This window comes from Somniosus microcephalus, chromosome 22 (genome assembly GCF_052327205.1).
Source record: "Somniosus microcephalus isolate GS21.2 chromosome 22, FLI_Smic_1.0, whole genome shotgun sequence".
Lineage (NCBI taxonomy): Eukaryota > Metazoa > Chordata > Chondrichthyes > Squaliformes > Somniosidae > Somniosus > Somniosus microcephalus.
In genome coordinates this window covers 43,350,518-43,368,472 of record NC_141008.1, presented here as the reverse complement: position 1 = coordinate 43,368,472, position 17,955 = coordinate 43,350,518, and the positions used below count along the sequence as shown (strand labels likewise).

Below are 17,955 nucleotides of genomic sequence, written 5' to 3'. Positions count from 1 at the left end.
AGGCCAATGGAATGTTGGCTTTCATTGCTAGGGGGATAGAATATAAAAATAGGGAGGTATTGCTTCAGTTGTACAAGGTATTGGTGAGACCGCACCTGGAATACTGCGTACAGTTTTGGTGTCCATACTTAAGAAAAGACATACTTGCTCTCGAGTCAGTACAAAGAAGGTTCACTCGGTTAATCCTGGGGATGAGGGGATGGACATATGAGGAGAGGTTGAGTAGATTGGGACTCTACTCATTGGAGTTCAGAAGAATGAGAGGCGATCTTATTGAAACATATAAGATTGTGAAGGGGTTGGATCGGGTGGATGCGGGGAAGATGTTCCCGATGATGGGTGAAACTAGAACTAGGGGGCATAGTCTTAGAATAAGGGGCTGCTCTTTCAAAACTGAGATGAGGAGGAACTACTTCACTCAGAGGGTGGTAGGTCCATGGAATATGCTGCCCCAAAAAGCTGTAGAAGCTACATCATTACATAAATTTAAAACAGAAATAGACAGTTTCCTAGAAGTAAAGGGAATTAAGGGTTACGGGGAGCGGGCAGGAATTTGGACATGAGTCTGGGTTCGGATCGGTCATGGCCCTGTGGGTAGCGGAGCGGGCCCAGGGGCCGTGTAGCCTGATCCTATTTCATGTGTCTAATTCTGTTCGATTCAGGAGATGGTTCTGTGATAGTGGATTGGCGGTTAGGATCAGATCAGCCATGATCTTATTGAATGGCGGAGCAGGCTCGAGGGGCCGATTGGCCTACTCCTGCTCCTATTTCTTATGTTCTTATCAGGAAGGCCAATGGAATTTTGGCTTTTATTGCAAGGGGGATGGAGTATAAAAGCAGGGAAGTCTTGCTTCAGTTATACAGGGTACTGGTGAGGCCACACCTGGAATACTGCGTACAGTTTTGGTTTCCATATTTAAGAAAAGATATACTTGCTCTCGAGGCAGTTCAGAGAAGGTTCACTCGGTTGATTCGGGAGATGAGGGGGTTGACTTATGAGGAAAGGTTGAGTAGGTTGGGCCTCTACTCATTGGAATTCAGAAGAATGAAAGGCGATCTTATCGAAACATATAAGATTGTGAGGGGGCTTGATCGGGTGAATGCGGGGAGGATGTTTCCACTGATGGGTGAGACTAGAACTAGGGGGCATAATCTTGGAATAAGGGGCTGCTGTTTCAAAACGGAGATGAGAAACTTCTTCACTCAGAGGGTAATAAATCTATGGAATTTGCTACCTCAGAGCTGTGGAAGCTGTGACATTAAATAAATTTAAAACAGAGATAGACAGTTTCCTAGCTGATAAGGGAATTAAGGGTTATGGGGAGCGGGCAGGGAAGTGGATGTGAGTCTAGGTTTGGATCAGCCATGATCCTATTGAATGGCGGAGCAGGCCCGAGGGGCCGTATGGCCTACTCCTGCTCCTACTTATGTTATGTATGTTCTTATGTTTTTGTCTCTTGATGGGTGTGTGCAACTCTGAAAGTCAGTCACATGAGAAATTAAATCCACTTTTATCCCCATTGGTTATTTAACCGCAACCAATTCCAGCCATCCCTTTGTAACGTATGGCGTACATTGCCAGATTGAGCAAGATCTCCGGCACCTGCTCACAAGCAGAAATATAATGATTTTTCTTGTCAGTTGTGGTTGAAATTTATTTGACGTGATTAAAAAGTACCAGAGGGTGAAACCCATCCCCTCTTTTTTTTGTTTCCTTTTATTAAAAGAATGGTATTTTCTCCCCTTCCACTTTTGGCCTTTGTGGTCTATACTATTCAAGTTATAAAACAAAGTATTCGCAAATAATCCATCCATGCATCATAAAGAGCAATAATTTCCTCATCAAACTTTGCTGATACGGTGACCTGGTCAAAAAGAGTGCAGCTTGACATTTAATGAGGTCAAATTACGAGCCTGTTTATACGATAAATAAACCCACCTCCTTAAGCTAACACTGCTCCACAGTTAAATCTGTCCCAGTTTGAACCTTTTATGTACCCCACTTCCCAAAAACAAATATACACACTCATATTCTCCTCTCTCTCTCTCTCTCTCTCTCTCTCTCTCTCTCTCTCTCTCTCTCTCTCACACTTTCACTCTAGCACACAAGGAGAAGCCCAGCTTCTTCATGCTTGGGTTTCTGATGTGTTTTTTTATATAGCAGAGTGAGGAGCCCTTGATAAAGTTAGCTCATGCAAACACAGAGAAAAATTGCAAAACGAGGAAAATTTAGAAAAAAAACTACGTGCTCTGAGAAAATGTACACCAAAATAGTGCATATTTTGCAATGATAACAGGAACCTTAAAAAAAAAAGTGAATAAGTAAAGTTTTAAATGGGATCCTATACTCCAGACAAATCTAGTTTTGCCATTCGGTAACTGGTTGGTATTGCTGCTAGACTTCAAAATAGAAGTTGAGGGCTTTCTCTAATAATTTGGGAAAGCAAAAAAATCTCCCAGTGGCAGGAGCTGGTAAGCAGCCTTCACAGGACCATACGATTGGTGCACAGCCGCGCACCTTGGGGAGGAACATTGTTGTGCGGCCCTGAGCAGCTCACCAAAACTTGTTAATGGCCCTCCGGCCCAAATAATTTTCCACCCCTGCTCCGACATACCCAGTCTCCACTCGTCACTTGTGCACAATAGAGGTGTGTGAATCTTGGGCATAAACTTATATCCAGCACTTTATGGCATTAATGCATGATGGCACAGTACTGAAACTCTCTTGTGGTTTTAATAACATTTTTTAAATAAATTAGTTCGAGAGACTGGGTAGTCTAGTGGGTCAGAACATTTTATCTTGGAATATGAGTTACTGTACAAATCTGTAATTGTAAATACATTTAGGTACTCTTAATTGAGCAGACAGATATTCACTGCAACAATTTGAGAGTAATTGGGTAGAGACTGAGCAGTTGAAATGATGAAGGAAATTAACGTGCAAAACTTGTGTAGTTGATGAAATGTAGGCATAGCTCTACTATGTCATATTATTCTTGATATAGGACTGCCTGGTGGTTTGAGTGTAAAGTAGAAAAATGTTTATTTCTAGCAAGTTGATCTGTTTTTTACAATACAGAATTCACTTTCTTCAAATGGTTGACCTAAGGAACCTGGAAGGGTGACTAACTGAATAGTGAGCTATAAAACCTAGCAACTTGTTACTGGAGTAAACTAAGCTTGAGAATGGATAAGAATCTAGGAACAGGGGTAGGCCATTTAGCTCCTTGAACCTGTTTCGCTATTCACCAAGATCATGGCTGATCTGCGACCTAACTCCATATACCTGCCGTTACCCTATATCCCTTAATACCTTTGGTTAACAAAAATCTATCAATCTCAGATTTAAAATTAACAATTGACCTAGCATCAACTGCCGTTAGCGGAAGAGTTTTACAAACTTCTACTTTGCGTGTAGAAGTGTTTCCTAACTTCATTCTTGAAAGGTCTGGCTCTAATCTTTAGACTCTGCCCCCTAGTCCTCGACTCCCCAACCAGTGGAAATAGTTTCTCTATCTACCCTATCAGTTCCCCTTAATATCCTGAAAACTTTGATCAAATCACCCCTTAACCTCCTAAATGTCAGGGAATACAACCCTAGTTTGTGTCATCTTTCCTTGTAATTTAACCCTTGGAGTCCAGGTATCATTCTGGTAAACCTGCGCTGCACTCCCTCCAAGGCCAATATATCCTTCCGAAGGTGTGGTGCCCAGAATTGAACACACTACTCCAGCTGTGGTCTAACTGCAGCTTTGTATAGCTGTAGCATAACTTCTACACCCCCACCCCCCCCTTGTAGTCTAGTCCTCTAGATATAAAATGCAGCATTCCATTAGCCTTTTTGATTATTTTCTGTACCTATCCATGACATTTTAACGAGCTATGAACATGGTGTCCCTTTGGACCTCCACTGTTTCTAGTTTTTCACCATTTAGAAAGTACTCTTTAGGTCCAACGTGGATGACCTCACACTTGCCTACTTTGAAATCCATTTGCCACAATTTTGCCCATTCACTTAATCTATTAATACCTCTTTGTAATTTTATGCTTCCATCTACACTGCTTACAGTGCCACCTATCTTTGTGTCATCAGCAAACTTGGATATGTAGCTCTCTATCCAATCATCTAAGTCTTTAATAAATATGGTGAATAATTAAGGCCCCAAAAAAGATCCCTTTGGAACACCACGAGTCACATCCTGCCAATTAGAGTACCTGCATAAAAGATTAGCATGGAAAATTGAGGCTCATGGGATAAAGGGGAAAGTTTTGGCGTGGATAGGGAACTGGCTGTCAGATAGAAAACAGAGAGTTGGAATAAACGGCTCATTTTCTGAATGGCAGGCAGTAACAAGTGGGGTACCACAGGGATCTGTCCTGGGCCCCCAGCTGTTCACAATTTACATTAATGACCTGGATCAGGGAGTCGGATGCAGCATTTCCAAATTTGCAGACGACACTAAACTAGGAGGGGGGGTGGGCTCAGAGGAAGAGACCAGGAAGCTCCAGAGCGATTTGGACAGACTGGGCGATTGGGCGGATAAATGGCAGATGCACTATAATGTGGACAAGTGCGAAGTTATCCACCTTGGGTGCAGGAACGGGAGGGCAAATTATTATTTAAATGGCAATAGATTGGGAGAGGGGGAAGTACAGAGAGACCTGGGTGTTCTTGTACACCAGTCACTGAAGGCGAGCATGCAGGTGCAACAGGCGGTCAAGAAGGCAAACGGTATGCTGGCCTTCATAGCAAAAGGGTTAGAATACAGGAACAGGGATACCTTGCTGCAGCTGTACAGGGCACTGGTGAGACCACACCTCGAGTACTGTGTACAGTTTTGGTCGCCTCATCTGAGGAAGGATGTTCTTGCCATGGAGGGGGTGCAGCGGCGATTCACCAGGCTGATACCAGGAATGGCGGGAATGACCTATGAGGAGAGACTATGTAGTTTAGGGATGTACACACTGGAGTTTAGAAGATTGAGAGGGGACCTCATAGAAGTGTATAAAATTCTGACAGGTCTAGACAGACTGGATGCAGAAGGAATGTTTCCCTTGGCGGGTGAGAACAGAACTAGAGGACATAATTTAAGGATAAGGGCTAAACCATTTAGGACAGAGATGAGGGGGAATTTCTTCACTCAGAGAGTGGTGAACCTGTGGAACTCATTGCCACAGAGGGCAGTGTACGCCAGCTCATTAAATATATTTAAGAGGGAATTAGATATATTTCTACGGGCAAAAGGGGTTAAGGGTTACGGAGAGAAGGCGGGGACGGGATACTGAATTAAAGGATCAGCCATGATCTCATCGAATGGCGGAGCAGGCACGAAGGGCCGAATGGCCTACTCCTGCTCCTATCTTCTATGTATCTATGTATGTATCTGCCCATTATACCTACTCTCTGTCTCCTGCTGTTCAGCCAACTTCCTAATTGGGTCAATAATTTGTTTTCAATTCCATAAGCTTCAACTCTTGAGAGACTTATCAAATGCCTTCTGGAAGTCCATATAAATAACATCCATAAACGTTCCCCTGTCTGCTACTTTAGTCACCTCTTCAAAAAATTCAGTCCGGTTCATCAGGCATGGCCTACCCTTTACAAATCTATGATGGCTCTCTGATCAGCTGAAAATCTTCAAGGTGTTCAGTCACTCTGTCCTTAATTATAAACACTAGTAATTTCTCGACAAGAGATGTTACGCTAACTGGTCTATAATTCCCTGGTTTCCCACTCTCACCTTTCTTAAAATAGCAGAGTGACATGCACTTTTCTAATCTAAAGGACCAGTTGGGGCATCTGCAATGTTCTCGCCTACTTACTTTAAAACCTTGGGATGGAAACCATCCAATCCTGGGGATTTGTCAACTTTAGTGGCATTATTTTCTTCATTACTGTTACTTTGCTTACGTTAATTTTGGTGAGCTATGTCCCTGATTCAATATTAATTTGCTTGGGATATCTGGCATACTATCCTCTTCCTCTACTGTAAATACTGATGTAACGTAATTATTCAACATGTCCATTTCCTTATTTTCAGCATCTAATTGTTTAACTTTTTATTTGGAAGAAAGAGAAGTGAATAAGTATCAATGTGGTGACATGCTGGTGTGGTATAGCAGATGTCTACATGAGTCATGGATCGATCGCATGCATTTCCGTTCACTTCTGAATAACGTAATATATTGCGTAATGTGATATGGCTGGCATCAATTAGGCATAAAAAAATTATCCTGATTTTAAAACATTCATTCCAGAGTGGGTGAGGGTTTCAAGGGGGTAGGATTAAACAGGTGTCATTTTTCAGGTAAGGAAGAGAAGCAGAATTTTTTAGCCTAATTTCTATCTGAATATTGAAACCATGCTGCATAATCTAAGACTTGATGTCTGACCTTGGTTTTTTTTTAAACTCATTCACTGGATATGGGCGTCGTTGGCAAAGCCAGCATTTACTGCCCATCCCTAATTGCCCTCAAGGTGGTGGTCAGCCGCATTCTTGAACCGCTCCAGCCCATCTGGTAGACTATTACTTTCAATCTTCAGGATTTATAAATTCTCAGGATTATTGTCACTAGTCATGTCCTCTTTGAAATGTGTTTGCAGATTGATTTTGTCACGTTATTTTACAGCACTTATCCTGGAGGAGATTGCTATTGACTGTCATAACAAGGAAACTGAGCAACGGCTTCTTCAGGAGGCCCATGATTTGCACCTTTCTTCGCTCCAGTTAGCCAAGAAAGCCTTTGGAGAGTTCAATGTGCAGACAGCAAAGCACTATGGAAACCTGGGCAGGCTCTACCAATCTATGCGGAAGTTCAAGGTAATGTTAAATGATGCATAGCTTTCCGAGTCCACAATTAGCATTTTCAGAACCCATTTTATTCTTTGGGTGGGGGGTGGGAAGAGCACCACCCCACCTTTTTTTATGCCACTCGTGAGTATCTTGCAGACAGTTAATTGTCCCCATTTCAGAAAGTCCCACACCTCACTTGCTGTTTCTTTCCAGCTTATTTCTAGCCATGTGAAACCTTGTCTTTGGGTCTAACATGAGAAAAATGGAAACTTGCACTAGGCAGCCAGGTGGTGCTGGTGCTGTTCTTGATTAGGAAGTTCTCCGAATGATGGTGTTCAGAGTTACCTCAGATGTCAATCTTATCTGCCACTTTGGTTAATTTAGCATAGTGGGTACCTAATGCCTCATGACAAGCTTGCGGTTCTTCTGTGGCTTTGAATGCTTTTTGTAGCACCTGCCCTATACACTGAATTTCATGTCGAATAACATAGCGAATACAATCTGCCACAATAAACCGGGTGACCTTTCTTCCATTCTGACCCAGCTAACTGATCTATTTTGAATTAGCTGCAATCTAAACTAATTTTAGTTCAAATGCGCAACCATATCCAGCAGGGGCCTGAATGCACACGTGGCGCAAACAATAAACTGGTGGGAGCCCCTCAAAGGAGCAAACAGGTACACTGCAACTACCACTGTAAACTAAGAGCTGCTTCATACTACCAACTTCTTGGAGTTGCAACATCTCAAGATTACAAAACAAAGAACTCCTGTAGGAGATTTGGAATAGCAGGCAAGAGGAGGGATAAAGGTGAGAATGAAGATGGAAGAGTACATCCAGATTTCAAGTAAATAGTTGGAGACAAAAGCATGTTATCACATTGGGCTAGATTTCTTGTATGATATACCTCTAGTTATAGATAGAATACTAGTATAATATATTTAAAACCTGGCAGCTTTTTTGGTATCCATTTTCTTTCTCTAGCACCTGAGCTTTGAAAGGTTGCCCGCACTTGATATAATAAGATAGTAATAAGAACATAAGACACAGGAGGAGGTCATTTGGCCGCTCGAGCCTGCTCCGCCATTCAATAAGATCGTGGCTGATCTGATCTTGGCCTCAACTCCACTTCCCTGCCCGCTCCCCATAACCCTTGACTCCCTTACCTTTCAAAAATCTGTCTATCTCCACCTTAAATATATTCAATGACCCAGCCTCCACAGCTCTCTGGGGAAGAGAATTCCAAAGATTCACGACCCTCAGAGAAGAAATTCCTCCTCATTTACGATTTAAAAGGGTGCCCCCTTATTCTGAAATTATGCCCCCTAGTTCTAGATTCCCCCACAAGGGAAACATCCTCTCTGCATCTACCCTGTCAAGCCCCTTCGGAATTTTATGTTTCAATAAGATCCCCTCTCGTTCTTCCAAACTCCAGAGAGTATAGGCCCAACCTGCTCAACCTTTCTTCTTAAGACAACCGCTTCATCTCTGGAATCAACCTCGTGAACCTTCTCTGACCTGCCTCAAATGCAAGTATATCCTTCCTTAAATAAGGAGACCAAAACTGTACGGAGTACTACAGGTGTGGTCTCACCAACACCTTGTACAGTTGTAACAGGACTTCCCTACTTTTATACTCCATTCCCTTTGCAATAAAGGCCAACATTCCATTTGCCTTCCTAATTACTTGCTGTACTTCCATGCTAATTTTTTGTGATTGATGTACAAGGACCCCCAGATCCCTCTGTACCTCAGCATTTTGTAATCTCTCCCCAGTTAAATAATAATTTGCTTTTTTTATTTTTCCTACCAAAGTGGATGACCTCGCATTTTCCCACATTAAACTCCATCTGCCAGATTTTTGCCCACTCACTTAACCTATCTATATCCCTTTGGAGATTCTTTGCGGCCTCCACACAATATTCTTTCTCACCTATCTTTGTATCATCAGCAAATTTGGCAACTTTACACTCAGTCCCTTCATCAAAGTCATTAATATAGATTGTAAATAGTTGAGGCCCCAGCACAGATCCCTGCGGCACCCTACTAGTTACAATTTGCCAACCTTAAAATTACCCATTTATCCCGACTCTCTGCTTTCTGTTAGTTAGCCAATCCTCTATCCATGCTAATTTGTTACCTCCAACCCCGTGAACTCTTATCTAGTGTAGTGACCTTTTGTGGCACCTTATCGAATGCCTTCTGGAAATCTAAATACACGACATCTACTGGTTCCCCTTTATCCACCCTGCTCGTTACATCCTCAAAGAACTCCAGCAAATTTGTCAAACATGATTTCCCTTTCATAAAACCATGCTGACTCTGCTTGATTATATTAGGATTTTCTAAATGTCCTGCTACCACTTCCAGCATTTTCCCAATGACAGATGTTAGGCTAACTGGTCGATAGTTGCCTGCTTTCTATCTCCCTCCTTTCTTAAATCGGGGCGTTACATTTGCGGTTTTCCAGTCCGCTGGGACCTCTCCAGAATCCAGTGAATTTTGGTAGATTACAACCAATGCATCCACTATCTCTGCAGCCACCTCTTTTAAGACTCTAGGATGCAGGCCATCGGGTCCAGGGGACTTGTCCACCTTTAGTCCCGTTAGTTTGCCTAGTACTTTCTCTCTAGTGATAGTGATTGTTTTAAGTTCCCCCCCACCCCAATAGCCCCTTGATTATCCATTATTGGGATGCTTTTAGTGTCTTCTACTGTGAAGACCAATACAAAATATTTGTTCAAAGTCTCTGCCATTTCCCTGTTTCCCATTATTAATCCTCTAAGGGACCAGTGTTTACTTTAGCTACTCGCTTCCTTTTTATATACCTGTAGAAGCTTTTACTGTCTGTTTTTATATTTCTTGCTAGCTTACTCTCACACAAGCTATCTTCTCTCTTTTTTAGTCGTCCTTTGCTGGTTTTTAAAAATTTCCTTTCACTATTCTTCGTAACATTGAATGCTTTTGTTTTCAATTTGATACCATCCTTTACTTCCTTAGTTAGCCACGGATGGTTCATCCTTCTCACTGGAATATATCTTTGCTGAGAGTTATGAAATATCTCCTTAAATGTTTGCCACTGCTTTTCTACAGTCTTGCCCTGTAATATATTTTCCCAGTCCACTTAAACAAAGGTAATTACAAAGGTATGAAGGTAGACTTGGTTAAAGTTCAGGACACTAGTTTGAGACCTAGCTTTCTCACTCTCAAACTGAATTTGAAATTCTACCATGCTATGATCACTCTTCCCAAGAGGATCCTTCACTTCAAGATCATTAATTAATCCAGCCTCGTTACACATTACCAGATCTAAAATAATCTTCTCCCTGGTTGGTTCCACAACATATTGTTCCAAGAAACCATCCCATATACACTCTTAAGAACTCTTCTTCAAGTCTACCTTTGCCAATTTGCTTTGTCCAATCAATATGAAGATTAAAATCTCCCATGATTATAGTCATACGTTTCTTACAAGCCTTTATTATTTTTTGATTTATACTCTGTCCTACAGTGTGGCTACTGTTTGGGGCCTGTAGACCACTCCCACCAGTGACTTCTTAATCTCCACCCAAACTGATTCTACGTCTTGATCTTCTAGGCCAATATCATTTCTCATTACTGCACTGATCTCATCCCTTATTAACAGAGCTACACCACCTCCTTTTCCTTTCTTCCTATCCTTACGAAATGGCAAATACCCCATAATAATCAGTTCCCAGCCTTGGTCACCTTGCAACGACGTCTCTGTAATGGCTATCAGATCATACCGATTTATTTTAATTTGTGCTGTCAACTCATCTATCTTGTTACAAATGCTGCGTGCGTTCAGATATAGAGCTTTTAATGTTGTAATTTTACCATTTTTCCCTACTCTGACCCCTCTTTCTGATAATCAACTTTATTGTCATTGTTAGTGCACAAGTGCAGTACAACGAAATGTAGGCTTGTGGCTCCCGAGAGTGTACATTTAGATTAAGACATTTAAACATTCAACATTCATTTCGCTTGTAATACATTAACATAAACATAATAAAGTGCATTGACAGATGTGCAGGCTTTAGAGTTTATTTGTGGAGTTCAGTAGGATGACAGCCCTGGGAAAGAAGCTGTTCCTAAATCTGGTCGTTCGGGTGCGAATGCATCTGTAGCGTTTCCCAGATGGCAGGGGGACGAACAGACTGTGGCTGGGGTGGGTAGGGTCTTTTGATGATGGTCCGTGACCTCCGTAAACAGCGTTTCTGGTATATGTGCTCTATGGTCGGTATGCGCCCTTATGTGTATGCGCTCTGTCCCTTCCTGTCACACTCTGGTTATCATTACCCCTATCGCTACCCTGCACTTTTGCCTTCTCATTTTTTGACTTTAAATTTCCGCTCAGCATATCCCTGCCCCCCACTATTTAGTTTAAAGCCCTAACTGCAGCCCTAGTTATTTGATTGACCAGGACATTGGTCCAAGCCTGGTTCAAATGAAGCCCGTCCCGACGGAACAGCTCCCTCTTATCCCAGTACTGGTGCCAGTACCCCAGGAATCGAAACCCATTTCTCCCACACCAATCTTTGAGCCACTCGTTCATCTCTCTGATCTTATTTACCCTATGCCAAATTGCACGTGGCTCAGGTAGTAATCCAGAGATTATTACCTTTGTGGTTCTGCTTTTTAAATTTAGCCCCTAGCTGCTCATACTCCCTCAGCAGAGCCTCTTTCTTTGTCCTACCTAGGTCATTGGTACCTACATGGACCACGACAACTGGATCTTTCCTCTCCAGCCCAGAGGTGATGTCCTTTACCCTGGCAGGCAACACAGCCTTCGGGACTCACGCTCTCAGCTGCAGAGAACAGTATCAATCCCCCTAACTATACTGTCCCCTACCACATTTCTTTTTACTCCCCCCACTTGAATGGCTCCCTGTACCACGGTGCTGTGGTCAGTTTGCTCATCCTCCCTGCAGTCCCTGCTCTCGTCCACACGGGGAGTAAGAACCTCGTAACTGTTGGACACGAGCAAGGACTGAGGCTCCGCCACCACTACCTCCTCGGCTCCCATACCTGCCTCGCTCGTAGTCGCACCCACCTGTCCCTGACCATGGACCAAATTTGAATGAATTAATCTGAGGGGTGTGACTGCCTCCTGGAACACAGCGTCCAGGTAACTCTTCCTCCTCCCTGATGTGTCGCAATGTTTGACGCTCGGACTCCAGCTCATCAACACGGAGCCGAAGTTCCTCGAGCAACCAACACTTACTGCAAATATGGTTGCCGTGGACCTCAATGGTGTCCACCATTTCCCACATGTTGCAACAGTAACACCTCGACTGCCCTGTCATCTCTAATATATTTAATTAAGTGTTAAAATTTTGAACGTTTAGTTTTCAATCCCGGCTCTTAATTTAAACCAATGCCCAAGAAAACAAATACTGACCAACCAATCACTTCCCTGCTTTCCTGTGACATCACTCCTTGTTTTTGTTGTCGGGTCCGCTTCCTCTGCTGCGCTGTTTATTTACTCAGCCTCCGCTCTTGCTCCCGCTCAGATCCGCTGCCTCTGCCTTGTGATGTGACCTTTTATTTTTTTCCGAAAGCGGTTGGGGGGTTTCACAGAGCCGAACTCCCGCTGGTTCTCTGTCCCCTCTCGTGCAGATTTTTTTTACTCCTGTTCTCCTGGAGGCTGAGCAAGATAAAGAAGAAAGGAGCACCTCCCTCCCCTCCTCACCGAACTCCCTTACTCACCAAACTTGCAGGCTTACATGCTGTTTCAAGCTGCACTCAGTGATAACTGCACTCTAGCCTTCCTTATTTATACTACTGAGATTTGAGTCCGCTCTCTGGCAGTTGCAGATCCAGACCAGTTAATTAACTAACTAGCCCACCCGCTCTCCAGCAGAGCTTGCTTTGCCCTGCCCAAGCCTGGAAGAAACTTAGAAACAGTAAATTTAAGTTAAATGCTAATTGCAAGCACACGGGACTAGATTTTACATTTTTAAAAAGAGAGATTAACCCTTAAGATTCACTCCCTTACCAAACTCGCAGACTTACACTTTGTTCCAGTCTAGTAATAAATCATTCGAGCACATAAAGGTGAAGTAGAATCATTATGTTGACTCCTTTTAAAACTAAAGAGAAAAAGTATTTGGCTGCTGCAGACTTCAAGAAAACATATAGAGACAACAAGAAGGATAAATAGAGCAAAAGCGATTTGTCCCATTTGCTGATGTAGGTTAAGGTTTGGACATTTTTCAGCTATCTGTTAGGTATTCCCTCCAGTGGGTAAATTATGTTGAACCAAGGCATCCTTGATGGCTGTAAAGGAACATTCCTAATACCATACCTGTGGCGTGCCAGCTGTACGGTGTTCCATGCTTCTTGGCAACATTTGAAACTGAAGGCTCAAGAGTAGGATACTGAAACTATGGAAGACCTACTAGAATCACTTTTTCTCCAATGGTGTAAAGAAATAACTCTTCGTACCAGTTTATTTTGGTATTCGTTATGAGGTAATGCTGAAAATCATTACCTTCAGCAGACTATTCAGTTCATCGTCATAATGGTAATAGTTATTACTAATACTTTTTATTTTTATAGGAAGCAGAAGAAATGCACATCAAAGCAATTCAAATTAAGGAGCAACTCTTGGGCCAAGAAGATTATGAAGTGGCATTGTCGGTGGGACATCTTGCATCTCTCTATAACTATGATATGAATCAGTATGAAGATGCTGAAAAGCTTTATCTGAGATCTATAGCAATAGGTATGTTCCATCATCACTTGAATTTGAGAATACCTGTACAATGCCAAACACTTAAACCTATTTTATTTGAATGTCTAATGGAGGTTAAAGTTCTAGTTCTAGTTCAACAATTGAGGGAAAAGCTTCCCACACAAACATTTTCCAGAATGCTTTGAGCACTGGTATTCTGATTGGGAATTCCAGTTCTTAGTTAACTTAAGCAGTAGCCTGGTAGCTACAAATATATATATTCATCTACTGTTAAAAATGGTTAGCAGTTGTCTAACCTGAATACTTTTTGTATCTTGCTGCTTACTGCTCGGTGGCTGTTTCTGTTTGTAAATAAATCTGAGTTTTACCCTATACCTTACTCTTACCCTACACTGGCAAGATGGAAGCCATTCTGTTTAGCCGCCTGCTAGAAACTCTTCAGCGTAGCCTCTGATCACATTCTTCTTCCTTGTTTCCTATCAACGTACAACTCAACAGTGTTTAAACTTGGCTTCCTGTTTGATGCCAAGCATTGCCTCAAATCCCACATCCAGCCTTCTCACCAAGATTGCCTATTTTCACCTCATTAATCTTGCCCGTGATCAGCCTGACATCTCTCCTACCCCCCATCCTTAAAAGCTGCTGCAATCCTCATTTATGCCTTTGTCATCTCCAGATTTAATTTTTCTAGTTTCCTTCCAAGCTCTGCCCTCTTCTGCCCAAACCACCTCCTTGGTTCCCCCATCCCTCAGTGCATCCCATTCAAAATCCTCCTAGTCATCTTCAAATTCCTCCCATGATTTCACCACATTCCCAACCTCTCAGACCACATACATTCCACCGCATACCATCTCCAAATCTGGCCTGCTGAATGTTTCTACTCCCTCAACCCTACCATTGGTGGCAGAGCACTCAATGACCTCGCCTCTATTCTCTGGAATTAGTTCCCTAAATCCCTCTGCCTTACTATATCACTCCCCACCGTTAGAAGTTTCCTTAAGTTTGACCAAGTTGTCAGCCACCTCACCTAATTTCCCCTCCTCCTGTTTGGGTCTAGCATTGAGCTATGGTGTGTTTTGCTACATTAAAGGTGTGTACAAATGTAAGTTGTAAATTCAATGCAATTTGACCATGACCTGGTCCAAAATTTTGTTACTGAGATTTTGAATGCAGTTCAATATATGTATGAAGGTTCAAAGGTGACTTACCTGTCATTTTAATGTCTCAAATTTTATCAAAAAGGCTTTAATTGTGATTGTGTTAAAGAATCTGACTTAAGTTCTGTGTGATGTGTTTACTTGCAGGAAAGAAGTTATTTGGAGAAGGTTACAGTGGATTGGAGTATGATTACAGAGGTCTTATCAAACTGTACAACTCTATTGGCAATTTTGAGAAAGTATTTGAATACCATAATATTCTGTCCAATTGGAACCGCCTGCGGGATAGACAGTTTGCCATCAGTGATGCCCTTGAGGATGTAAATGGCAGCACACAATCCACAGAGGAAGTGGTCAGATCATTTCTGTTAGCTCAGCCTACAAATGGACAGGGTTGCTGAGGATCAAAACAGGAATAAATTGTCACATACAGTCTTTATTCCCTGGACTGCAAGGGAGAAGCATACTGTGAAACAATCCAGTAACTACACTTAATACCATTAGGGTAATTACTTTCATTTAGGTGTTAAGCTCAGAGATAAAAGTAATGGAAAAAAATTCATGTAATAGATACAAGACTAGGAAAGAACTGACCGGAAACAGTCGCCGTGGCATGTCATTGTCTAGTAAAGTTTGCAAATGCTGATGACGTGGAGGATTTGTCTCGGTACCTGAATGCCATAAACATTGGTTAAAGTGAAGTTATTTTGCAGCTGCAGCCTTTTAATACTTTATTTTAATTATATTTCCAGCCATTTGCTGCTGACCACATGAATAACTTTTTGAATAGTAATCCAACCATTTCTTAATGCATAATCAGATCATTTCAGGATGTGTAAGTGGATTTCAAATGTTCAGGCCTTGATGCCTATTGGCTGAATATTTTTTGCATCTTGAAAGATATAGCAGTTCCCTGTGAAGTATGTTAACAGGTGCCATTTCACTGCGCGTCTCCACAGACTCGCAGTTACTCCCAATTATTTGCTTGTCACCAATTCCAAAATGACATCCTTAAGGGCACTGTGATAGGTTTGCTGTACATTACAGTATGTCATTATATTCCTAGGTATCTATAGCATGAGTGGCCTTAGTGAGTTTGTTGAAGTGCACATTTTTTAAACTGAAATATTAAAGGATATATCTAGAAGTTGGTTTGTGGTGCACAAGTTCAGTGTTGGATCACTAACTGATGTTTTTAGGTACCATTGGTGTCATCCTTTTTTTTTTAAATTCAATTTATATTCCTCATTGGGAATAATGTTGCCATGTTCCGCATTAAGTGAATAATAAAGTTTTGATAACATTGAGGATATGGAAATGAAAAAAAGTCAACGGTGTTCATTTTATTGCACATTTAAGTAAACAGTACTATTTTTGTATTTTCCCGAATTGCTTTAACAGCAATGGCTTAACACTATTACCATATTCAGCCTCTGCTGTTCTAAAGCAAGATGACAAGCAGACACTCTGATACTTGAGCAGGAATCCCTGTAATAGTGCCACGCTGAATTTGTACAATGACATCACAGTTTTGTGTTTCATTTTAAATAATTCCATTATATGTGTACAGAAACTTTTAGTGTAACGACAAACAGGCTGCAGCGCCCAACATTATGTGCAACCACCAAACCATTATTGCTTATGTTTGTAACAAACATTGTGATATTCTGTAACTGTACTACTATAAAACATTATTGATCTGCTAAATATAGTGTTCATGCACAACCTCAGTCTTTGCTTCTTAGTTGATTGTTGAATTTATTTGTATTTTTAAATGATTTTCCTATGGATACTTCAATGTATTTAATTCATGTGCATGGGTATAACTGGCAGTATTTTGCCTAGGAAAATTTTAAATGCAAAAATGTTCACATTAGAAACAATTTTTAAAAAGCCCAACAGAGGGGGGTGGGTAGAGAAACAGACCAACGTACAATATTAGAGTAAAACTGTCAGTCATCAGATTGCTGCCTTGCAAGCTCTGTTGCCAGATATGCTCACAAGGAGCTATCACTACTTTTGCCTTTGTTGCTATAGTGGCACTTAGTAGGAAGTGATCAACAGTTAGTCTGGGTTTTGCCACAATGGTGATGTATTTTTAGAATGGCAAAGGAGTCTGGGATGATGGTGTGGTTGCAAAGTATAAAACAGCAGGGTCTGGTAAGTAGCAACAACATTTTACACATGGATATTCCAGGTGCATTTAGCCATACACCTGGCAGTTCAGTTGCTATGGCCACCAAATGCACTACCGATAATATTTGTCTAGAGCAGTACTGGAGGTTTTATTTATTGCAACTTGATTTGTATAGAAGTGCCCTTTCTCACACCAAAAAAAAATCACAATCACAGAAACCCCACAGTGCAGATAGAGGCCATTTCGGCCCATCGAGCCTGCACCGACACATATCCCACCCAATCCCCGTAACCCCATGTATTTAATCCCCCTAACACTAAGGGTCAATTTATCATAGCCAATCAACCTAACCCGCACATCTTTGGACTGTGGGAGGAAACCGGAGCACCCGGAGAAAACCCACGCAAACACGGGGAGAATGTGCAAACTCCACACAGACAGTCGCCCGAGGCCGGATTCGAACCCGGGTCCCTGGCGCTGTGAGGCAACAGTGCTAACCACTATGCCACCGTGCTGGAGTGGTAAACATCTAACATTTTGTGTATGAAACCCTGACACTTCCAAAAAAAAAGGCCCAAAATGTTTTAGTTTACAGTAATTGAATGTTTACAGTTAGTATACCAGAATTTCCACAACCTTTTCTATCAACACATTCAAAGATGTTTGATTTTTATTTAAACTTGCCCTCAGTTAGAATTTGTAGTAGCATATTAACTGTACCCTTGGATAATAGCAACCTAATTACAGGAAACTTTCTGGTATTTCTGGTATCTGGCACCGACGGGACCAAGCTGGTGCCGTACCATCAAAACTGCCGTAGAAACCAGCGCTAATGTTAAAACATAGAGCTTTTGAGCTCTGTGAATCAACAAACCCAGCTTCAAAACAGTTGGCCACAGCTTAAAAGCGTCGCTGTAGCTAAGCAACAGCTTCAGCTAGACCTTGCAGAGCCTGACTGGGGAAAAAAAACCTATAGGAAACAGCTCCTGAATTTTGCCAGTAGATAGCTTTCTGGACATTAAAGTTTCCTATACATGTAATAGCAACTTAAATGGTTGTGTTAATTTATCAAAGTTATTGATAATGGAACACATTTTAAAGTTATGTGGCCCCAGGTGACTTCTATATTTAATTTGTTAAATAGCATT

General features: G+C 41.8%; 1 protein-coding gene across 1 annotated transcript in view; it reads left to right on the top strand.

Annotated features, from left to right (window-relative positions):
- appbp2 (amyloid beta precursor protein (cytoplasmic tail) binding protein 2) overlaps nucleotides 1–16,395 on the top strand; it is an 84,042-nt gene extending 67,647 nt beyond the window's left edge. The window contains exons 11-13 of the mRNA XM_085964533.1: nucleotides 6,631–6,821; nucleotides 13,378–13,543; nucleotides 14,818–16,395. Coding sequence (XP_085820659.1) covers nucleotides 6,631–6,821; nucleotides 13,378–13,543; nucleotides 14,818–15,071 — 611 coding nt within the window. The 3' untranslated portion in view covers nucleotides 15,072–16,395. The remainder of the gene's footprint in view (nucleotides 1–6,630; nucleotides 6,822–13,377; nucleotides 13,544–14,817) is intronic.
- The last annotated feature ends 1,560 nt before the right edge of the window (nucleotides 16,396–17,955 follow it).